Source organism: Myotis lucifugus, unplaced genomic scaffold (assembly GCF_000147115.1).
Source record: "Myotis lucifugus unplaced genomic scaffold, Myoluc2.0 scaffold_196, whole genome shotgun sequence".
NCBI lineage: Eukaryota > Metazoa > Chordata > Mammalia > Chiroptera > Vespertilionidae > Myotis > Myotis lucifugus.
In genome coordinates, this window is record NW_005871244.1 from 678,008 (window position 1) to 702,071 (window position 24,064).

At 49.2% G+C, this 24,064-nt stretch overlaps 2 protein-coding genes and 2 long non-coding RNA genes across 7 annotated transcripts; 2 read left to right on the forward strand and 2 right to left on the reverse strand.

Annotated features, from left to right (window-relative positions):
- Positions 1 to 152: 152 nt before the first annotated feature.
- LOC106698559 lies at positions 153 to 3,270 on the reverse strand. The gene is made up of 2 exons (XR_001349893.2): positions 3,167 to 3,270; positions 153 to 694 (listed from the first exon to the last, which is right to left on the reverse strand). It is a non-coding gene; the product is annotated as an uncharacterized LOC106698559 (long non-coding RNA).
- On the forward strand, positions 1,255 to 12,745 carry PORCN (porcupine O-acyltransferase). Its single transcript, XM_014462994.2, is given in 16 exon segments — positions 1,255 to 1,401; positions 2,059 to 2,145; positions 2,147 to 2,229; positions 3,577 to 3,769; positions 4,106 to 4,149; positions 4,524 to 4,705; positions 4,786 to 4,916; positions 5,030 to 5,047; positions 6,282 to 6,296; positions 6,394 to 6,519; positions 6,678 to 6,778; positions 8,553 to 8,629; positions 8,723 to 8,786; positions 8,896 to 8,981; positions 10,014 to 10,124; positions 12,313 to 12,745. Coding segments are annotated over 15 exon segments (1,383 nt in total). The 5' UTR covers positions 1,255 to 1,401; positions 2,059 to 2,095; the 3' UTR covers positions 12,415 to 12,745.
- Positions 3,763 to 15,241, reverse strand: LOC111827634. Of its 2 annotated transcripts, none has more exons than XR_002831273.1 (3): positions 15,096 to 15,241; positions 8,697 to 8,804; positions 3,763 to 3,887 (listed from the first exon to the last, which is right to left on the reverse strand). It is a non-coding gene; the product is annotated as an uncharacterized LOC111827634 (long non-coding RNA). The 2 variants fall into 2 exon arrangements; XR_002831272.1 differs by lacking the exon at positions 3,763 to 3,887 and adding an exon at positions 7,370 to 8,148.
- On the forward strand, positions 14,807 to 21,620 carry EBP (emopamil binding protein (sterol isomerase)). 3 transcript variants are annotated; one of them, XM_006097162.3, is made up of 5 exons: positions 14,807 to 14,938; positions 15,845 to 16,207; positions 20,012 to 20,048; positions 20,177 to 20,307; positions 21,126 to 21,620. In XM_006097162.3, exons 2-5 carry the CDS (start codon positions 15,907 to 15,909, stop codon positions 21,347 to 21,349), a joined length of 693 nt encoding a protein of 230 aa, XP_006097224.1. In that variant the 5' UTR covers positions 14,807 to 14,938; positions 15,845 to 15,906; the 3' UTR covers positions 21,350 to 21,620. The 3 variants fall into 3 exon arrangements, with proteins under 3 accessions (XP_006097224.1, XP_006097225.1, XP_023616698.1); XM_006097163.3 differs by having other exon boundaries at positions 14,811 to 14,938; positions 15,889 to 16,207; positions 21,126 to 21,349; XM_023760930.1 differs by having other exon boundaries at positions 14,819 to 14,938; positions 15,248 to 16,207; positions 21,126 to 21,349.
- The last annotated feature ends 2,444 nt before the right edge of the window (positions 21,621 to 24,064 follow it).

Below are 24,064 nucleotides of genomic sequence, written 5' to 3' on the forward strand. Positions count from 1 at the left end.
AGGAGGAGGAGGAGGAGGAGGAGGAGGAGGAGGAGAAGGAGGAGGAGGAGGATTAGCATTTGTGAATCTGGTCTATGTAATTTATTCATAATTGCTGGATTCAACTTTTTTGTTTGTAATACATGAATATTAATTTATGAGTTAAAACTCCATTTAACTTCACGTTAACATTTATTTTAAAGAGGGGAGACACACGTTGTTCTTCAACTGCCACCGGTATTTCCAAGCAAAGAACTGCTAATCCCATTCTTTTGTTTAAGAGAAAGGGACACCAAAGCCCGGTGAGTGGGCATGACTCGCCCAGCTCCATACAGGCAAGTACTAATCTGATTAGAGCCTGTTTTCCTTAGCTCCTCAGGTGACCGCGGGGGTCCAGCTTCATCTGTGCTTCCTTCTCCCTGCCACATCACAGCTAAGCACGCAGTACTTGCGCGGCAAATGTTCCTTTGGAAAAATAGGCCCTTCATCAGCCTAGGGACAGAGTGGGGTGCCCAGACACCGCACGGTAGGGGAGGCAGACAGCAGGTGTCGCGTAAATCCTGTGTTGGCGCAGACAGAGCCCAGGAGGAAGCATTGCTGGGGACGCTGTAAAAGCTTCATAAAGGCTCCGGATCGATCGGGTGCTCCGAACTCGCTTCCTGGTTCACGCGCTCCTTGCTGGGGTCACCCTCCGCGCCAGGTGAATAACTACAGGCTGGGAAATGAAGCAAGCAAATCAGTTCTCAACGACCAGCCAAGTGCCCACAAGGAGTCCCTAGGGGCAGCACAGGCGCCTAATTGGAGTTCCTCGGTGACACAGTCAATACTTGAAAATGTTTCTGGCCCGTCTCTGGGGGTGGAGAGGATTGGACATTCCTTTAGTTCCCTCAAAGGATAGGGTAGGACAGACATCGGTTAATTTCCCCACGTGTGAACCGAGGCAGCACAGTGCGAGAGAACGTGCGTGGGCGAACAGTCAAGGTGAGGGGCTTTCCCTCCTCCCTCCCCCGTCTTTCCCATCTCGGCTTCCAAGGATTGGGAATCTGACGATGGAGGAGTTTGTTCTTGGCCGGCCAGGCACCTGCGGACGAGAATGATCTGGGGCGGCAACACTCAGGGCCCGAAAGGTGTGGGCGCAAAGGTCCCGCAGCACCCCGCTCCTCTCAACCTCCCGCTCCTCCTTCCCTCGACCCTCCCGCCTCCCACCTCCTCTGCCGGCCCCGCCCCGCTCCTGCCCTCTCATTGGCCGAGCTGGCCGGCCGGGCCTCCCCGGGATTTAAAGGGCCCGCTCGCCGCGCTGCTCTCCAAGCCGCAGCTGGTCCCGGCCTTGCGGCCTGCGGGGGAGGCTGCCCGGAGGAGGCGGCGACGGTGGCGGCGGCAGTGCGTCCCCGGTCCCCGGGACCGCAGCTTCCTTCCTGCCAGGTAGGTCCCAGGAGTGCGCGCGCGGCTCCTCCGCTCCCATCCTGAGACGGCCTCCCCGCACTGATCTGCAGCGCGTGTTCTTGGGTCCCCTCTCCATCACCTTTCAGACTCCCCCTTCTGCTCTGTCCCCAACCACCACCACCACCTCCCTGAAGCCCCGGGGCCTGGGCAGGGCTTTCTTGGTGGCCAGGAGTGGCCGGGTGGGGGTGAGATGGGGCACGCAGGGGATACAGGACACCCCTCACATCCGTACAAGGAGAGATGCACACGGCCCCCAAGTGTCACAGGATCTCCCTCTCTGCCCTCCACACAGAGTGACTCTACCTTGGAAACCAGAGAGCGTCCCCATTTGATATACCGGCCTGGAATGTACACCATTCATTCCCCATCGGACCCCGACTCCTCACAGCATAGGAGAGACACAGGTCCTTCCTTCACCACAGGTCGTGGGCTGTGTGTGTGCACCCAGAACGCTCCCACACGCACAGTTGGCGGCTCAATCTGATGTACCTGACACCCACACCCTCTCCCAGCCCCCCCAGTACTGTGTGTCTAAATGGGTTGGACAGCCCCCAGCTGAAATCTGAGTGCTCAAGCCTATGCCTTGAGCATGGTCTGCCCCATGGACATCCCTGCTCTGTGTCCCCACTTTGACAGGTCTATCCATCTGTCCATCCATCCGTGAGGGGCTGCGATGGCCACCTTCAGCCGCCAGGAATTTTTCCAGCAGCTGCTGCAGGGCTGGTCCTCGGGTCCCGTGTCAGGGCCTTGACCAGATCTGGCTGCTCCTTGCCATCTGCCTCGCCTGCCGCCTCTTCTGGAGGCTCGGTAAGTGCCTGCCACACTATGCGCCATGCCAGGCCATATCCTACTGCCACATTCACCCAGACCAAGCTGTACCTTCTCCTGCCGCATCTTGCCATGCCAAGCCAGGCGCCTATATGTCCAGCCCACCACCTCCCACCAGGCGAAGCACCATGCTACCACACCACATCCTACTATGCCCAGCCACCCCATGCCAAGCCATGCCAAGCCATGCCTTTCAGTATTCCTGGGTTCTGGGATTCTGGAAATCTGAGGTTCTTGGATTTTGGGAACCTGGGATGTCTACATCCCAACGTTATAAGATTCTGCAACGCTGGTGTCAAAGGGTTAAGGAATCCCAAAGTACCACACTACAGGGTTTGGGGAGCTGACAAGTTGAAATTTTCACATTCTAGGCTTCCAAAATGCTGGCAATCTGGATTTCTAGAATCAGGGCATGCTGAGATTTCTGAATGCTGGGATTCTGGAATGTTTCCACAATCACAGCAAGCCTACATCCAAATGCTAAGACTCTAAGTTCCCAGAGTCCCTATAGGATGCTGAGAATTTTGGAAATCTGAAATTCAAAGGTGCTACATTTTCTTTTTATTTTAAATGGATGTTTTATTTTCTCTTAGGTTTATCATTCTGAAATATTTTGGTTACTGAAGTAAAGTTGAAAGAATAATACAATGAACACCCATTATATGCATTACCAGATTCCCAACAGTCAGCATCTTCCCACATTAGCCTGTTCGATCTATCTATCTATCTATCTATCTATCTATCTATCTATCTATCATCTTCCTAAATAATTTGAATGACACTTCACCCCAAATGCATCAGTGTGTGTCCCCCAAGAACAAGGACATCTTCCCCCAACAACCACAGCCACAACCATCACCCCTCAAGAAATCTAATCTGGATGCAATAATATTACCCAATATAAATTGATACTCACATTTCTCCCAGGGTTCCCAAATGTCCTTTATAGATGTTTCTTTTCTTTAAACCCAGGATTTGGCCCTGGTTGGGTGGCGCAGTTGGTTAGAACATCGTCCCGGTTGCAATTCAATTCCTAGTCAGGGCACATACAAGAATCAACTAATGAATGCATAAATAAGTGGAACAACACATCGATGTTTCTCTCTCTCTCTCTCTTTCTCTCAAATCAATCAATAAAATAAATAAATAAACCCAGGCCTTGCCACCTCTCCAGCTCCCCAACACCTGCTTTGGGCCCCCTGCAATCCCACCACATTCCAACCTCTAGGCCTTTGCCCAGGCTGTGCCCTCTGCTCAGGTTGCCCTCCCTTGTTGCCAGCCCACCCGACCTCCCTTTCCTATTCTCTGTCTCTCTCTCACCTGAAGGGTTGCCATCCTACCTGAAGCACGCAAGCACCGTGGCAGGAGGGTTCTTCAGCCTCTACCACTTCTTCCAGCTGCACATGGTCTGGGTTGTGCTGCTCAGCCTCCTGTGCTACCTCGTGCTGTTCCTCTGCCGACATTCCTCCCATCGAGGCGTCTTCCTCTCCGTCACCATCCTGATCTACCTGCTCATGGGGTATGGGTGTGAGCCCTCGTCCCCACACTGTTGGCAGAAGGGTGGGTGGGCCCCCATGGGTGGGTCCCCTGGCTGCTCCTCGTGAGGTTGTACAGGACAGGAAGAGCACAGGGTGTTCCTGGAGGAGGGAATGTGGGAGACTAGTTATTTCTAAAGGCTGTACAGGACAGGCTGGGCTTGAGCTCCCCCTGGAGGAGGGAGTCCTGGAGAATTATTCCTCCATGAGGTTGTGCTGGACAGGGGTATAAGCCTCTCTGAACCTTGATCCCCACCTCCTTTTGTGGTCTCTGAGGCCATGGGAGTCATGGGCCCAAGACCACCACCTTTTTTCCTCAGTGAGATGCACATGGTGGACACTGTGACGTGGCACAAGATGCGAGGTAGGAAGCCCTGGCTCTCTCACCTGCCCCTGCCCCACTCTACATCTAACTTCCCCAACCCTGTCTTTCCTTCCCACTTTGGTCATTCATCTGTCCCCCCCACTGGACAGGAAGGCCTCAGATGCCCTTTATATCTGTCTCCCTCTACTATGCCTCCCTCCCCCCATCTGCCTTTCCCATCTCATGTATGTGCCTCACTCTTGAAAAAGGGCATCTGCCAGTCCTGGGCCTACCTGCTCATCTGCCTATAGACTCTGTGCCCACTTGTCCACCCTTGAACTTCTCTTTTCCTACCACCCCTCACCTGGTGCTCCCCCTCCCCCCATGCTGACCTGCTCTGTGCCCATTCACTTGATTATGGGCACCACACATAGGGGCCCAGATGATCGTGGCCATGAAGGCGGTGTCTCTGGGCTTCGACTTGGACCGGGGCGAGGTGGGTGCGGTGCCCTCACCCGTGGAGTTCATGGGCTACCTCTACTTCGTGGGCACCATCGTCTTTGGGCCCTGGATATCCTTCCAAAGCTACCTACAGGCTGTCCAAGGTCGCCCTCTGGTGAGGTCCTGGGTGGACAGGTGGGCAGGGACTGTGGGAGCCCCCACAGGGCAGTCTTCATGGAGCCTTGATCCCCACAGAGCCGCCGATGGCTGCAGAAGGTGACCCGGAGCCTGGCGCTGGCCCTGCTGTGCCTTGTGCTGTCCACCTGTGTGGGCCCTTACCTCTTCCCGTACTTCATCCCCCTTGATGGTGACCGCCTCCTTCGAAAGTGAGCACGGCCTTCGAGGCCTCTGCCCTGCAGAGGGGGTTGGGTAGGGACCTGGGGTCTCCCCAGCTCTGAGCCTGTCTCTTAATGCTTCTGTCTATCTTCTGTTACTACAGCAAGAAACGCAAAGCCAGGTAAATGAGGGCAGGTGCTGAGGGCGAGTGGGCTAACTGGCGGGTGGGGGCATAGTCTGTGACCTCTTGGTTCTGTTAAGTCTGAGACTATCTGACCATCTACCCCATGACTGGACCGAGATTGAATGTCTGTCTGTGGCTGTTGTTTGGCCAAGATTGGCTCTGTAACTCCATGTATGACTGACACCCTGACACATACTATGTATGAATGTCCATCTGTTCCGCTGTTTCACCTTGAGAAGCCAATTACATGACTGCAACAGGGAGTGACAAGTATGGGTTGGCTGGTGATGCTGACCTGTCTGAGACTCTGGCTAGGCGTGTGTATGGGTTGTTTGTCTCTCAGCCGCTGACTCCCGATGTGGGACTGGAGTTCTGGCTGTGCCATTGTCAATGACGGGGTGTGTGGCTGTCGTTGGGTAAGTCTGGCTTGTCTGTAACTCTGGCTGGGAATGGGTCTGACTGTAGCATGTTATGTGCCTCTCTGATGGGCCTGCCTGTGGGTCTGCCTTCTCTGGCTGCATGGTGTTGTCTAGCTGAGGGGTTGTGACCGACTGACCATCTGCCTCTGGTATAACTAGGATTGGTATAATCCAGCTCTTTGATTGTATGGCCCCTCCCTTCCCCCTACTCACTGGCAGCTGATTGTGTCTAATGCTGAACGAGGCTCTGGACGGTGGAGTGACTTGCCCAATGTCACCCAGTTAAGCAGCCAGGCGTCAATCCCAGGCCTGATTCCAGAACCAGCCTTTTCCAATGCAGGACTCTGCCTGTGTCTATTGTATGACTGACAGGATGACTGTTGGGGGTAGACTTGCGTATGTGTGCAAAGCAGGGAGCTTGATGATCTCTGTGCCTAACTACAGGACTTTTGTATGTCTTATGGTCACTGAGTCAGGTTAGAGAGCTGCAAGGCTGGGAGTCTGATACTATTTGTGTCTGGCCACGTGGCTGTGTCACGGTGTAGGGCTGTTAGGACGGGCCTCTGATAGAGGCTGGGTCTGGATGTCTGGCCATGTGAGACTGCGGGACTATATCATACTGTGGAGCAGCTCACACACCCATCTGAGCCCCATGAAACTGACCGTGTATGCATGTGTGTGGCTATCACACTGCACCTATGTTTTTGCCACTATGTTTCTGTCTTGTCTAAGACCAACTCAGGCCAGCCTCCTGGGCCTCTGACTCTCTTTCCTTTCTTCTCTGCTGCCTTCCTGACCCCTGGGGGCCTTAGGGGCACCATGGTGAGGTGAGTCTACAGAGTGGGGCTGGGGATGATGGCACATGGCGGGGTGTCATGCCGGCCCCTGGGCATGATGCCTCTCCCCCTTCTCCTTTCCCCCCAGGTGGCTGCGAGCCTACGAGAGTGCTGTCTCCTTCCACTTCAGCAACTATTTTGTGGGCTTCCTGTCTGAGGCCACGACCACGTTGGCAGGAGCTGGCTTCACCGAGGAGAAGGATCACCTGAAATGGTGGGAAGGGCTGGGGGACCATCCTCTCCCTCAGGGTGTTGCCTAGAGGAGCTGCAGGGAGGAAGTGGGTGCTCCCGTGGGAGGAAACAGCCAAGACGAAAGTGTGGCAGTCAGATGAGCTGAGATCCCAGATGAATTTGTATACCTTTTGCCCACAGGGACCTGACAGTGTCCAAGCCACTGAACGTGGAGCTGCCCCGGTCCATGGTGGAAGTTGTCACAAGCTGGAACCTGCCCATGTCTTATTGGCTAAATAACTGTGAGTCATCAAGTCACCCATCCGAGAGTGGGGAGTCCTCACCCCAGGCCCTTTTGCATAGTCATAGAACATTCACTGAGAACCTACTGTATGCTAGGCTGAAGGTACTGCAGGGACCAAAAATGACAACAGCCCCAAATCCCTGCCCTTGTGGAGCTGGAATTTCTGTGGGGGGAGCACATTATAAGAGAAAAAATAGCCCAGCCAGTGTTGATCAGTGGTTGAGCGACGACCTATGAACCAGGTCACAGTTCGATTCCAGGTCCGTCAGGACACATGCAGACTTGATCCCCAGTAGCGGGTGTGCAGGAGGCAGCCGACCAATGATTCTCTCTCATCATTGGTGTTTCTTTTTTTAAAATATATTTTATTGATTTTTTACAGAGAGGAAGGGAGAGGGATAGAGTTAGAAACATCGATGAGAGAGAAGCATCGATCAGCTGCCTCCTGCACACCCCCCACTGGGGATGTGCCCGAAACCAAGGTACATGCCCTTGGCCGGAATCGAACCCGGGACCCTTCAGTCTGCAGGCCGACGCTCTATCCAGTGAGCCAAACCAGCCAGGGCCTCATTGGTGTTTCTATCTCTGTCTCCCTCTCCCTTCCTCTCTGAAATCAATAAAAATATTATTTTAAAAGAGAGAAAAATACACAAGAGTTCAGATGGCGATGAGTGCTATGGTGAAAAATAATAATAATAAAGCAGGAAAGGATGATCTGGAGTGTTGGCAGTGTGGGTGGGATGTCGCAATTTTAAGTAAATTAACAGAATAAGTCCCACGGAGGAGGTGACATTTGAGCTGAGATCTAAATAAGGTGAGAGAGCAAGCACTGTAAATATGTGGGGGAGGAGTGTAACAGATGGAGAGAACAGCCAGTGCAAAGGTCCTGAGACAGGAATGAGCATGGCATGTCTGAGGAGACTGGGTCAGCAGAAGGAAAGAGAGCGAGAGGGCCAGTAGCAGGAGGTGAGGTTGGAGAGGTGACGGGGCCTGGTCCTGTGGGCCCTCACTGGCCACAGGGAGGACTTTGGCCTTTTCTCTGAGAGAGCTGGAGCCACAACAGGGGTCTGAGCAGAGGAGGGCTTTGGGCTCACGGGTTGTAACAGGACCCTCTGGCTGCTGTGAGGACAGATGGGGAGGGAGCCAGGTGGAAGCAGTGAGGAGGCCCCTGCAGTAGTGCAGGTGGTGGAGGCAGTGGACATGGCGAGGAGAGGTCAGATTCCGGGTAAATTCTGATGGTGAAACTGACAGGATTTGCTGAGTTTGGTTGTGGGAGTGCGGGGAGGGCAGATGCAGGATGATTCTCAGGTTTTTGCCCTGAGGAACTGGAACGATGGAGTTGATTGACATTGGCTGAACTTGGAGAGACTGCGGGAGAAATAGATTGGGAGGAAAGTTCAGAAGCTAAGTTTTGGACAGAGGAAGTATGAGACCATTCCAAAGACTTTATCCTGCCCTGACCAGTTTGGCTCAGTGGATAGACCATCGGCCTGCAGACTGAAGGGTCCCAGGTTCAATTCCGGTCAAGGGCATGTACCTTGGTTGCGGGCACATCCCCAGTAGGGGGTGTGCAGGAGGCAGCTGATCGATGTTTCTCTCTCATCCATGTTTCTAACTCTCTATCCCTCTCCTTCTCCCTTCCTCTCTGTAAAAAATGAATAAAATATATTTTTTTAAAAAGACTTTATCCTGGGGCTTCCAACCCCGCCCGATGGTCCCCCAGGGCAGGAGGGAATCTTGGGAGACTCTTGACCCGCATCTCCCTCTTGCAGATGTTTTCAAGAACGCTCTCCGCCTGGGCACCTTCTCAGCCGTGCTGGTCACCTATGCAGCCAGCGCCCTCCTGCACGTGAGCAGGGTGAAAGGGGATCAGGGTGGGAGCGGGGCAGGGGTGGCAGGGCCTCCTCTTCACTCACCTCATTGCCCCCTGGGGCCCCACCAGGGCTTCAGCTTCCATCTGGCTGCGGTGCTGCTGTCCCTGGCATTTATCACTTACGTGGAGCACGGTGAGTTTAGAGCCCAGCCTAGGAGACAGGATGGAAGGTTGGTAGGGGGCTAGAACCACTGTCCCCTAAGGCTAACCTGACCCCCTTCCCTCCCCCCCATCTACCCCAGTCCTCCGGAAGCGCCTGGCTCGGATCCTCAGTGCCTGCGTCTTGTCGAAACGGTGCCCACCAGACTGTTCACACCAGCATCGCTTGGTGAGGGTTCAGCCTGGGCAACCTCAAGCCCAACACCCGCCCCTCAAAAATGTTGCTTCTGTCTCCATCTTATATGTGTCTCAGGGTGCCCAGCTTCCTGTTCTGGTGCCTGAGCCATCCCAGAACCTCACCTCTGTTCGCTGCCATGCGTCTCTCTAACAAACATTTATCAAACACCTGCTGTATGCACACCAGGCATTCATGTCCCCAGTGAACATTTATTGAACACCTGCTGGTACCAGGCACTGTTTTAGATGCTGGAGACACAGTGGTGAACAACAGATTATAAAGTTCCAGCCCTCTGGGACAAACATTTTAACAGGGGAGTCAGTAAATAAAAAATAAGTCAGTAAAGTATAATAGTTTGTTAGACAGTGATTAGTGCCAAGGAGGAAATACACAAGGGAAAGGAGAAGGGAATTATCAGGGGGTGAATGGATTCCATTTTAGATAGGGAGGTGCCTTTTGAGTTCCTTAGCTGAGGGAGGTGAGGGACAGAAGCTTTCCAGGCAAAGGGAAGAACCAGTGTACAGGCCCCAAGACGGGAGAGGGCCTGGAATATTTGAGGAACAGCGAGGAGGCCAGTGTGGCTTGAGCAAAGCGAGCAAGGGGGAGAATGATGGGTCCTGTAGGACATGCTAGGAATTTACTTTTGATTTTTGGTTTTTTGTTTTTTCCTTCTGCTTGCAATAAGAAGTATGGGCAACCTCAGATTTGTCTCCTATCAGACAACTGATGTTTCTTACCATAAATCCCCGAGTCAGAGCTCCACCATTCTGCCTCCTTTGCCTGAATACTCGCATCTCCCCCAACCTGGACGCCCTCAATGCAAACACTACCCTGAGCCCTGGATACCTTTTGGGCTCCCATAAGAGGATCTGAACCATCTCTTTCCTACCCGGGGGTGCCACGGACATCCTCATTCCTGGAACCCACTGCACTTTGTGCATCTCCCTGGGCTCCCCTGCCCAGGTGGGACTGAGGGACAGTGAGTAGGTCCAGCTGCCAAGCAAATCCATCTGTCCCCCACAGGGCCTGGGGGTACGAGCCTTAAACCTGCTCTTTGGGGCCCTGGCCATCTTCCACCTGGCCTACCTGGGCTCCCTGTTTGATGTCGATGTGGATGATACCACAGAGGAGCAGGTGAGGTGGGGCCCTGGGCTGGGGGTACCCAGGGATGTGCCACCTGCTCATGGGAACCATGAAGACAAAGGGGGGCGGGGAGGCTGAGACATGAGGACCTTGTGTGGTGTGTCTCCAGCTTGTGCAGCCAGTGCTCCTCGGTCCTTCCTTCCCGTTGTCCCTCTGGTTGATTGGCACTGCTGCGTCTTTTATTTGGGTGAAGTTTGCAAAATATATTTATTTTACTTATTTTATGGAGATGGAATGCAAAATCCAGGTTTTACTTTTTTTTTTCAATTAGTCATCTCATCATATTTTTGTTTAGGTCGAATCTGCAAGGTTTGTTCTTATTTAATTTTTTTTAAAAATCTTCACTCAAGTTGATTATGCAAACTCTAGATTCTACTTTTAAATGTATATTAAAATGGATAGGCTATTTTTATTCATGTGGAGTATGCACATTCCAGATTTTACTCCTTTTTAAATTAAAAACAATTTCTAAAATAATGTTTTCTCACATAGCTCTTGCAGGATCCAGGTTTTGCTTTTCTTTTAAATTTTTGTTTTTAATTAAAAATAAAACTTTATATTATTTTCATCATTAAAAACAGCTTTTAATTTTTAATCAGGTTGAGTGTGCAAATCTGGGTTTTGCTTCTTTTTATTTTGGGGGTTCCTTTTTATGTTGCTTTTCAAAGAGAGTAGAAGGGAGGGGGGAGAGAGAGAGAGAGAGAGAGAGAGAGAGAGAGAGAGAGAGAGAAACACTGATGTGAGAGAGACACATCAACCAGCTGCCTACCACACACACCCGGATCAGGGGGTGGGGAGTGAACCTGCCCTTGACCAGGAATCAAACCCGAGACCCTTTGGTGTGTGGACCAATGCTCTAACCACTGAGCAACCAGCCAGGGCAGGGTTTTGCTTCTTTTTAAATAAAGTTTTTATCTTGTTTTAATCAAAATATTTAAAAATAGTGTATATCACAAAGTTAAAAAACCAAACCGTATTCAAGATATTCAGGGAAAAGTCTTGCTCCTACGGTCTACTCACTGCCCTCTTACAGGTAACCACTTTCCTTCATTTTATTAGAATATCTTTCAAAAATGTAAGCATAATAAGCAAATATAAAAACATCTTTTGATTCCCTCCCCTGGTTTTTACCCTAAAGGTAACTCATGGATGACAGTGTGCGCTACATGTTGCTTTTCTATATAATAATCCTTGAAAATCTTCCACATCAGTACATAGAGTGTCCTCACTCATTTTTTTCCACTGTAAGGCTATGACACAGGGTAGTTTGTCCCTTATCAGTGGACACCCAGGTGATTTCCAGTCCTTTCCTATTGCAAATGACATTGCAGCAAGTAATATCCTCATACCCATGTAGATTCACACAGGTGCAGACAGAACTGTAGGATCGATTTTTGGTAGTCAAAATGGAGACGTTACCTTTTTGCTCTCCCACCAGCAGTGTGTGAACCAACAGAGTGCCTCTCAGACTTTCTGGATGTTTTTGCCAGTTTGAGAAGAGGAAGATTATGAGTGAGGCCATAAATTTAAGAGCTGTTTGGTTTTTTCCTTTACTGAGAATGGTCTACTCACCTCCTTTGCCAATTTTTGTCTTTTTAAAATATTGATTTCTAGGAGCTCTTTACATATAAAGGCGAGTACAGATCAGAGAGTGGGGTTATCTTGTCCTGTCTTTAAAATTATTTCTAAAGAAAACATGAAAGAAAAAATCTAAATCTTACGTTTTATATTCAAAGTACAGGTCAGACAGTGGGGTTGAAGAAGAAAACACAAAGGAAATAAAACTAAACCTGTTTATCTTTCATATCACCCAGTTTTTTCTCTGGGGCCTCAACTAAGGTCACCATGGAGTCACAGAAATGGCCTTGAGCAAAGGATGGGTTTTCTTAAGACAGTGATGGCGAACCTATGACACGCGTGTCAGAGGTGACATGTGAACTCATTTTTTTGGTTGATTTTTCTTTGTTAAATGGCATTTAAATATATAAATATCAAAAATATAAGTCTTTGTTTTACTATGGCTGCAAATATCAAAAAATTTCTATATGTGACACGGCACCAGAGTTAAGTTAGGGTTTTTCAAAATGCTGACACGCCCAGCTCAAAAGGTTCGCCATCACTGTCTTAAGACCTTCTTTGTTCTTGCTGAGTGGGACCATCACCTCTTTCTCTCCCACAGGGTTATGGCATGGCATACACTGTCCACAAGTGGTCAGAGCTCAGCTGGGCCAGTCACTGGGTCACTTTTGGATGCTGGATCTTCTACCGTCTCATAGGCTGAGGCACATCTGTGGACCCTCCAACTTCCCTCAAGACTCAACCCCTCCTCAGGGTGCCAGCTCTGATGGAGGATGAGGGATGGCCCTCTAATTCTTGACCCCGCTCCATCATAGTCCCCCTAACACCCTTACACACACACACACACACACCATTTTCATGCCTGCTGATCCCCACCCCACCACAAGGCGGGAAGGGGGTGGTCCCTGCTGGGGCCAAGGGATGGGGGATGCTTAGGGAAGCAGAGAGGGGGAGATGCACAGAACTTCCCGCCTTCCCACTCCCTTTTTATATACAGTTTGTTATTGTCAAATAAAAGTAGGAAATATACAAAAGACTCTTTCTTCACTGCTTAGTGGGAAATAGAAGTGAGTGAGGAAGGGGGTACAGCATGGATAAAGGTTTGGAAGCTGGAAACCATGAAGAGGGAACAGTTTGTGATTAGTTCATTGTTCATGATTGGATGATGAGATAGAAGATGGCATTGCCTGATATAAGTAGGACTGGGACAAATTAGTTGTGTGTGGGGGAGGCCTGATACCAATTGGCAGGAAAACTGGTTGCTCTAGCTGGGACAGAGAAAAGAGCAAGACACAGTTCAGCCTGGCCAGCATGGCTCAGTGCTTGAGCATCAACCTATGAACCAGGGGGTCACAGTTCAATTCTAGGTTAGGGTACAGGCCCGGGTTGCAGCTTGATCCCCAGTGTGGGGCATGCAGGCGGCAGCTGATCAATGATTATGTCTCATCATTGATGTTTCTAACTCTCCCTCTCTCTGATATATATCTATATATATATAAAAGCCTAAGAGACCGGCCAACCGGCCTACTGGCCAGTAGCTATGATGCACACTGACCACCAGGGGGCAGATGCTCAATGCAGGAGCTGCCGAGCTGCGGTCACTTGGCAGCGGCAGTTCTCAGGTGACGCACCCAGAACCAGAGAGGAGGGAGCCCGATTCCTGCCCTCTTGCAATCCGGGACCCCTCAGGGGATGTCAGAGATCTGGTTTTGGCCCAATCCCCACAGGCCAGGCCGAGGGACCCCATCAGTACACAAATCCGTGCACCGGGCCTCTAATATACACACACACACACACACACACACACACACACACACACACAGTTGATGCTTACGACTAAGGCAGCGGTTTTCAACCTGTGGGTCGAGACCCCTTTGGCGGTCGAATGACCGTTTCACAGGGGTCACCTAAGACCACCCTGCATATCAGATATTTACATTACGATTCATAACAGTAGCCACATGACAGTTATGAAGTAGCAACGAACATAATGTTATGGTTGGGTCACAACATGAGGAACTGTATTTAAAGGGCCAGAAGGTTGAGAATCACTGGACTAAGGTTTATGAGTTGTAATTAGACAGGAGGTTTGGGATGGGTAGCTTCTGACTGATTGTGCAGTCTGGGTGCTCACTGGCTAGAATTGTGGAGTTCAATTTTGTTCTTTAGAGCTGGCACAGGGAGACTGAATATCTCCATGCCAACTGGCTCTCAAGGAGTTTTGATTGGTTTTTCAGACCTGAAGTCGGGAAAGGTAAGGAGTCCTGAGCGCTGAGGTAGAGGGTAGAGGTGTATTTTACAGGATGTCATCTTAGTATTGTTTCCTTGTGCATTCGGGCAATAAGAATGAAGGCTTTTGGCCTTAGCGCCAGCCGTGGGCAAACTACGGCCCGCGGGCCGGATCCGGCCCGTTTGAAATGAATAAAACTAAAAAAAAAAAAAAAGACCGTACCCTTTTATGTAATGATGTTTACTTTGAATTTATATTAGTTCACACAAACACTCCATCCATGCTTTTGTTCCGGCCCTCCGGTCCAGTTTAAGAACCCATTGTGGCCCTCGAGTCAAAAAGTTTGCCCACCCCTGCCTTAGCCGGTTTATCTCCGTGGATAATAGAGGTCAGCCTGCGGACTGAAGGGTTCCTGATTGATTCTGATCAAGGGCACATGCCTGGGTTGCAGCTCAATCCCCAGTAGGGGGCGTGCAGGAGGCAGCCAATGGATGACGTTTCTCTCTAACCCTCTCCCTCCCTCTCTCTCTAAAACTCAATAAAAACCTGTTTTTTAAAAAAGAATGCAGGTTGTGTCTGGCAACGGATTAATTGGTCTGATTACAAAACGAGGGCAAAGAAGAGAGGACGCAATGCAATGCTGATTCAACAGATGATTGACTGATAAGAGGATAGGGAAACTGAAGCCAAGACTGCTTGCAAGTTGGTTTCGGCCGAAAACGCCCACCAACCGCGGCACTCCCTGCTTTCACCCACCTCCAGACTGGCTCAACCAACAACGAAAATGGCACCACGCCTGAGGGCGGGACCGGTGGCGCATGGAGAGCTCTGATTGGTTGACAGTGGCACTGGCCGCCTCCCAGCCCCTCCATTGGCCAACTCCATAAGACTAGGAACCTGGGAGGCAATGGGTCTGAACTAGGTTGTCACGGAGCCCGCAGGCCAGCTCAGCAGAGCCGGAACCTTGCTGGACAGGTCGCTGCGACAGCGCCGCTGGGTGAGTGCCCCCCCCCTCCGCCCCGCCTGCCATTCCATCCCGTCGCTCTCCGCTGCAAAACGGCCGGCCACAGGCGCGCCTGCGCGAGACCCTTTCCCCCTCCAACCCGCCACCACGCCACCCACCCTCACGCGCCTGCGCGAGGCCCCCCTGGTACCGCGTGGTCGTCCGGCCTACAGAAGATCCTCCTTCTCATTGGGCGACTGGACTAGAGGGTTCTAGTTCTGATTGGTGGTCTCTGCATTTAACCCTCCTTTCCTCTCTAAGCGCCGCGGAGACCTGTGCCTTCCACTTGCCTATTTCTTGCAGGTTGCCGGCCGTGTACGCTCTTGCGGGAAGCGTTTGGCTTTCCGCACGCTGAACGTGAGGGTTGGCGTTCTCGTTAGTCTTCTCTCTTCCGTCCTGCAGTTTCCAGGACTACAGAGAGGGACTAGCTCTCCGCTGAATGATGCAAGACACTGACTCCAGCAATGGGACCCAACCTGTTGTCTGTTTCTCCCCCAGCAGCCTGTGACCCCTGAGGGCACGGACCAAGCTTGATTCCTGTGTCTATCCTTACCAGGGCGGGACCAATGAGGGCTATGACCTAGTCAGATTCTTCTGTCTGCCCACCGGACTGTGACCAATGAGAGCAGGGACCTGTCCTGATTCCTGTCTTCCCCAGCTGACTCTGACCCTCAGGGCAGGGAGCTGGTCTGGTTACTGTGTTTACCACATATGGGTCCCCGAGGGCTGGAACAAGTTTTCATTCTTTGTGTCACCTTAAAGCAGCATATGATTAGTTTCGGTTTTAATCCAATTTCATAAGTCTAGTATCTGGTCAATTTAGACCATTTGCATTTTTTGTGATAATAAACCATTTGGATTTGATTTTATCATCTCATTCTGTGCTTTCTATTTGTTCAGGTTTTTCTCTTCCTTTTTTCTTCTTTCTACTTATCCACACACAGCCATCAGCCTACAAAGACATGGCCACCAATGCTAGCCCCTTGCACCCATACTGGCCTCGGCACCTGAGACTGGACAACTTTGTACCTAATGACTACCCTGCCTGGCATATAATAGCTGGCCTCTTCTCCGCAACGGGGGTCGTAGTTGGGACCACATGGCTGTTGTCAGGAGCTGCTGCCATCATCCGCCTGGGAACCTGGCGACGACTGTCACTGTGCTGGTTTGCAATATGTGGGTTCATTCACTTGGTGATTGAGGGCTGGTACAGCATCTACAGCAAGGAACTTCTTGGAGACCAAGCCTTCTTGTCCCAACTCTGTGAGTCCTGAGTTCTTTCATATGCTATGGGAGGGAATTTTTTGGGCAGGGATTGGCTAACAGCTTTTCTTCTATTAATTTATTTTAAATTTTTATTTAACTATTTGTCGCATATATATTCACATGAGTCAAAAAACAAACCATTTAAAGAGGTATGCAGCCTGGCCGGTGTGGCGCAGTGGTTGAGTGTTGAGCTATGAACCAGGAGGTCACAGTTCGATTCCCAGTCAGGGCATTTGCCTGGGTTATGGGCTCAATTCCCACTGTGAGGCGTGCAGGAGGCAGCAGATCAATGATTCTCTCTCCTCATTGATGTTTCTCTCTCTCTCCCTTCCTCTCTGAAATCAAAAATATATTAAATAAATAAATAAATAAGATAAAGAGGTATGCAGTGTGCCCTGACCAGCATGATTCAGTGGTTAGAGCATCAGCCCGTGCATCAAAGGGTTGAGGGTATTGTTCCAGGTCAAGGGCACAAACCTAGGTTGCAGGTTCAATACCCCACCCTGGTCAGGGTGTGTGCAGGAGGCAACCAATTGATAAGTCTCACATTGATGTTTCTCTTTCCCATCTTCTTCCCTCCCTCCCATTCCCTCTGAAAAGCAATGGAAAATATATCCTCAGATGAGGTTTAACAAATGATAAAAAGAAGCATGCACTGAAAATCTACCTTCTGTCCACCAAGTTTCCTCAATTATTAACCACTGTTAATAATTGCTTGTTTTCTTCCAGGGTTTATTTACACATAAATTATACACAGAAGTCTCAGTTTGCTCAATTGTAAAAGAGAGATAATAGTAATCCCCAAATATATGTAAGGCATTTAGAACAATGTTTGGCAAGCAGTAGATGCCATGTAATTGTTTATTACTATTATTATTTGGCAGACAACAGATGCTATATAAATGTTTATTATCATCATAATTTTTATTTTTCCTTTTATATAAACAAATGGTAACATGCTATATACACTTTCGAACTTTGCTTCTTTTAATCAGGTCACTCCTCATCAGCTCTTAAAGAGCTTTCAAAGCTTAAATGTTACAGAATTATTTGACTTGTCTAGTATTTTTTTAAAATATATTTTATTGATTTTTTTACGGAGAGGAAGGGAGAGGGATAGAGAGTTAGAAACATTGATGAGAGAGAAACATTGATCAGCTGCCTCCTGCATACCCCCTACCGGGGATGTGCCTGCAACCAAGGTACATGCCCTTGGCCGGAATCGAACCTGGGACCATTCAGTCCGCAGGCCAACGCTCTATCCACTGAGCCAAACCGGTTAGGGCAAGTATTTTTTTTAAATATATTTTTATTGATTTCAGATAGGAAGGGAGAGAGAGACAGACAGACAGACAGAAACATCAATGATGAGAGATAATCATTGATGGGCTGCCTCCTGCACACCCGCACTGGGGATGGAGCTGGCAACCCAGGCATCTGCCCTGACCAGGAATCGAACTGTGACCTACTGGTTCATAGGTCCATGCTCAACCACTGAGCCACGCTGGCCAGGCTTGACCTGTCTAGTATTAATGAGCATTTCTCCCAGTATTTTGCTGTTTTAAGTAATACTCCTTTTGGTCTCATGAATAAAACTGCTATGAACATTGTTATAAGAATCTTTGTGTGGGGCTCTGCTTTCATTTCTCTCAGGTAACTATGGAGGAGTGGCTGGGTTGTATGGTAGATGTGTGTTTAACTTTATGAAAAACTGCCAAACTGTTTTTCAAAAATGGCTGCATCATTTTATATTCCCACCAGCAGTATATGAGAGTTCTACACCCTCGCTGACACTTGGTGTGGTCAGGTGCTTCTTTTTTAAAAAAAATATTTTATTGATTTTTTACAGAGAGAAAGGGAGAGGGATAGAGAGAAACATCGATGAGAGAGAAACATCGATCAGCTGCCTCCTGCACACTCCCTACTGGGGATGTGCCCGCAACCAAGGTACATGCCCTTGACTGGAATCGAACCTGGGACCCTTCAGTCCGCAGGCCAACACTCTATCCACTGAGCCAAACCGGCCAGGGCATGGTCAGGTGTTTCTTAAATTGTAGACCTTCCAGTGCAGTGGTCGGCACACCGCGGCTCACAAGACACATGCGGTTCTATGGCCCGTTGAGTGTGGCTCTTTCACAAAATACCGACTTCTGCACATGAGCCACAAAGTTTCCTTTTTTAAAAAAAATATATTTTATTGATTTTTTTACAGAGAGGAAGGGAGAGGGAGAGGGATAGCGAGTTAGAAACATCGATGAGAGAGAAACATCAATTCAGCTGCCTCTTGCACGCCCCCTACTGGGGATGAGCCCGCGACCCAGGTACATGCCCTTGACCAGAATCGAACCTGGGTCCCTTGAGTCCGCAGGCTGACGCTCTATCCGCTGAGCCAAACCAGCTAGGGCAAGCCACGAAGTTTCAATTGCACTGTATGTGCAAGCCCGCACGTGGTATTTTGTGGAAGAGTCACACTCAAGGGGCCAAAGAGCCGCATGTGGCTCGCAAGCCGCGGTTTGCCGACCACGGTTCTATGTGAGTGCTATCTTATTGTGGGGTTTTAATTTGCTTTTACTTAACGATTAATGAAAGTTTGAGCACCTTTCATTTGTGTATTGACCATTTGGAAATCCTCTTTAGTGAAGAACCTACTCCAGTTTCCTGCCTGTTTTGTTTTTGTTTTGTTTTTTGTTTGTTTGTTTTTCTAACTTTACCTTATTTATTTATTTATTTATTTATTTATTTATTATTAAATCTTTATTGTTCAGATTATTACATTGGTTCCTCTTTTTTCCCACCATAACTCCCCTCCACCCAGTTCCCACCCCACCCTCCTCCCTCACGCCCCACCCACTGTCCTCATCCATAGGTGCACAATTATTGTCCAATCTCTTCCCGCACCCCCCACACCCCTTCCCCCCCAAGCAGTTATGGCTGCTCTCAGTCTTGCCCTCAGAGGCTTTGCTTCTCAATGTCCCGGTAATCGCTGCAAGTACCTCCGAGAGAAAGCTGCCCTCGAGTTCCAACTGATGCCAGACAGTCCCGCCTCTCCCGTATGAGTCTGGGTCCCCAGAGACTCACCCGGAACTGGAGCTCAGAGCCTGAGACTCCCTCCTGATTGAAAAAGACAACCGCGCCCTCAGCCGCCAGCCTGCTCCGCATGCGCCTCTGTATCTTAGTATTTTACTTCCACACCACACCTCCTCCGAGTCTTGGTATGCTTTTCTCTTTCCTTCTAGTTGTAGAATTTCCACTCAGCCAGCCTTCCTGTGGTTCTGGGTGATGTCCATTCCGTCTTTTAGTTGTATTTTTGAAGTGGTTGTGTGAGGCAGCAAACTCCGGTGTTTACCTATGCTGCCATCTTGGTTTTTTTCCTGCCTGTTTTTATGTCATGTGATCTGCCTTTTTCTTATTGATTCTCTGCTCGCGTTTTTCATTCATTCATCTGTTCACTTTCTCTCTCAGTCCCTTCTTCTTCCCTCCCTCCCTCCTTCTCTCTCTCTCTCTCTCTTTCTCTCTCATTGGCTACATCATTCACTTCATCATCTATACCTGCCTCCATTATTCTGCAGATATTTATTGAATGCCAGACAGTCACAGCAGCACTTACTGTTCTATGTCAGGTTGCACACATATCTTGCATACATATATTAACTCTAAAATCCAAACAGCCACCTCATTGTGGATGAGGAGTTGGAGGCATGGAGAGGTTATGAAACCTGCCTTATTACATGGGCCCTCAGCTCTCACAAGTGTGAGTTACTTTTCCTGCCTTTATTCATGTGTGTCTCTTGTCTTCTTCAGGGAAAGAGTATGCCAAGGGAGACAGCCGCTACATCCTGTAAGTGTTTGCCTCTGTCAAGGGAGACATGAATTGGTTTGGGGTGGTGGTGAGTCAGGGAGCACAAATGGGGTTCCCTGAGCTTAGAGCACAGTGATGCCAGTGTCGCCTCATCCTTTCTCCTGCAGGAATGACAACTTCATGATATGCATGGAGACTGTCACGGCTTTCCTGTGGGGACCACTCAGCATTTGGGTGGTGGTTGCCTTTCTCCGCCAGCATCCTGTCCGCTATGTCCTACAGCTCGTGGTCTCTGTGGGTGAGAAGAGGGCCCACACTGATGCTGGAGGGATTATCAGGGATGCACAGATATGGGGGCATCCGTGTGGGTAGGATCTTTCGATTGTGCCCACCCAGGGCTGAGTCAGATTGAATGATAAATTCCCTGAAGTTCTAGAACAGCTATGCCCCTCTCAGCCTGTGTTCTCAAGTGGGAAGTGTTCATTTCTCTTCCTCCTCCATCACAAAGTCTCCTGGGAAGGAGGTCGTGGTTTGATTCCTGGTCAGGGCACATACCCGGGTTGTGGGCTCGATCCCTAGTGTGGGTCGTGCAGGAGGCAGCCGATCAATGATTCTCTCTCATCATTGATGTTTCTGTCTCTCTCTCCCTCTCCCTTCCTCTCTGAAATCAATAAAAATATTTTTTTTAAATATTTTTTTAAATAACAGTCTCCTGTGAAGGTTACCTGAGGTGGCCCATGCTGGCAGGAAGTCCTTGGGTCCTCTAGGCTTGGGATTTCCAGCCTCTTTCATCTAAGGTTCAGTGTTCTTACATTGTTAGCTTTCTTTAGTTCTAGAAATCTGGGTTATCTTTAGTCCTGGAATCCTCAGCTGTCTTGAATGAAAGGATTTTGAGCTTCCTTAAATTCTGGAGATATGAGCTCTCCTGGGTTCTGAAATTCTCAGCTTCCAATTTCTGGAATTGTCACTTTTCTGATTTTTTAACTTTTTAGCTATATGATTTCAGAATTTTTACCTCTGAATTTGGGAATCCTAAGGACTGAGACCTCAAATGATGACTTGAAAAATGCCTTGGAATAGCTCCTCCTCCTCACATTTCCCTTCCACCTCCCACAGGTCAGATGTACGGGGATGTGCTCTACTTCCTGACAGAGTACCGTGATGGATTCAAGCACGGGGAGCTGGGCCACCCGCTCTACTTCTGGTTTTACTTTGTCTTCCTGAATGCCCTGTGGATGGTGGTGCCTGGATTCCTTGTGCTCGATTCTGTGAAGCAGATCACCCACGCCCAGAGCCTGCTGGATGCCAAAGTCACAAAAATGAAGAGCAAGCAGAAATAATGAGTGATGGACTGGGCTTTAACACGGGCTGATGACGAACTCTCCATCTGCCAGAAGAGTCTGTTCCTTGCTCCCACAGGTTGAAAGGACAAAGTGAATTGATCTGTCAAACTCAGGCTGATGGGTGGACACCAAAAGGGCCAGCAATGGGGAAGAAAGGAGCTGTGTGGAGCTATTGCAAGGAGCTGTTGGGACAAAAGTCCAAGAGAACCTACAAGGTCCGCAGTAGTGGTAATTTTTAAAACAAGGAAATAAAAGGTCTTGACCCTAACATTGAAAGATCTTTAATTACTGACCCCAAAGACACCTCTGTCACTCACTCATTTCACAGGCCACCATTATCTCAGCCACAGATTCCCATCCCCATCACATAGACCTTCAATCATGTAGACTTCACAAACCCCCATCACTAACTCCAGAAAGTCCCCTGATGGCTGATTAGATTCAGGAGTCACACACCTGCAATCTCTTTTAAGGAGTGACCTTCTACCCACATCCTTGGTGTTCTCTCCAGAACACACTTGCTCATTTTTTGCATTAGGGACAAGCTGAGAATTTTCCAAATCTTCAAGTTCTTCAATTTACTCAGCCTCTTGTCTCCTTATTGAGCACCCCACACATACCCCATCACTCAACTCACAGACTCCCCAGGTACTCCAAAAACCCCATCACTGACCCCACAGACTCACCCATCACTGCTCTAAAGATCCCCATCATTTACCCGTGACCCCACAAAACTCACCCCCACAGACCCTCCCATCACTTACCCTATATACCCCATCATTAACCCTTAAGACACTTATCACCCTCCCAACAACAGCCTTTCATTTGCCCCATAGACTGACCTCTATCACTCACAGACCTCTAGCAAACCATGGACCTATCACTTGCCCCAAAAGACCTCCCATTATGTACTCAACAACCCCATGACTCATCCTATAGACCCCCCCATCATGTATCACACAGACCCCTATCATTTACCCTAGCGGCCTTTCATCACTCACCCTACAGATGCCCCATCACCCACTCTTTAAAATCCCCATAACTTCCCTAGCTGGTTTGGCTCAGTGGATAGAGCGCTGGCCTGCGGACTGAAGAGTCCCGGGTTTGATTCCGGCCAAGGGCATATGCCTGGGTTGCGGGCTCGATCCCCAGTGTGGGGTGTGCAGGAGGCAGCCAATCAATGATTCTCTCTCATCACTGATGTTTCTATCTCTCTCTCCCTCTCCCTTCCTCTCAAAAATCCATAAAACATATATTAAAAAATAAAATAAAATTCCCATGACTCACCTTGAAAAATTCATCTCACAGTCTCTGTCATTAACTTCCTAGACCTTCAATCAAAAAACAATGGGTACTTGCCCTAGCCGGTTTGGGTCAGTGGATAGAGCATCAGCCTGCAGAGTGAACGGTCCCTGGTTCGATTCTGGTCAAGAGCACATGCCCAGGTTGCGGACTCAATCCCCAGTAAGGGGCATGCAGGAGGCAGCCAATCAATGATTCTCATTATTGATGTTTCTATCTTTCCCTCTCCCTTCCTCTCTGAAATCAATTTATATATATATATATATATATATATATATATATATTTTTTTTTTTTTTAAATGGGAACTTGACGAATTTAGAGGAGGTAAAAAAATTAGTAGACTGTCTCCAGGTGACCTGTGCAGAGCAGGACTTCAGTTCCAATCTTGGTTCTGCTTGAGCCTACAATACAGCTTTTGGGAAATGCCTCACTTTTATGGTCAAAGCTGTGAATTACTTCCTCACCTCCTATCCATCACTTACCTCATTACTTAAGGCATCCTGGCCTTCTTGCTCTTCCTCAAACACACCAGGCATAGCCCACCTTCCATCCGTTGCACTGTCTACTCTCTGTCACTTACTATCCCTTTGACCTTGAGCATGTTTCTTCCTGACCTTCAATGCTCTCATCTGTAAAATGCTCATAATAATAGTGACTACCTCATAGGGCTTTATGCAGATTAAATGAATCAACATATGTAGACTATCTGGCATACAATTTCTATTTGTGGAATGGAAGAATAAATCCATGAAAGAAAGAGTTCTCCCCAGGACCATGGTGAAGACCTCCTTTTATTATCTTGTTTCCATTATCTTTCCATCCAAGGCTCTCTCCACAACCAAGACAGAGGCTTCTGACCACATCATACGGTGAAGACCTCCTTTTATTATCTTGTTTCCACTATCTTTCCATCCAAGGCTCTCTCCACAACCAAGACAGAGGCTTCTGACCACATCATACCCACATCTAAAACCTGTGCTCCAGTGCAGCTATCGCCAACCTTTCAGACCTCACGGACCACCAGTGGTCCGCAGACCACTAGTTGGCAACTGCTGCTTTAGTGCACTCAGGATAAACTCCAAGCTCCAGGCTAATGTTTTGCTCATTCCATTCTACGGTAATTTTAATGAAAAGCAGACTCTCAAGCTCCTTGTTTCCATAAAAAATCCAGCAGTGCCGTAAGTATTTTTGACTCCAGCACCTGGGGTAAGAGAAATGTGCCAATAACCCTCTTCTGGCTTTCAAAAAAATCATTATTTATACACTAGAGGCCTGGTGCACGGATTTGTGCACTGGTGGGATCCCTCGGCATAGCCTGCGGGGATCGGGCCGAAACCGGCAGTCCAACACCACCTGCCACTCCTGCCTGCAGCTCCTGCTCATCCCGGCCCTGCTGTGCCTGCTGCTGC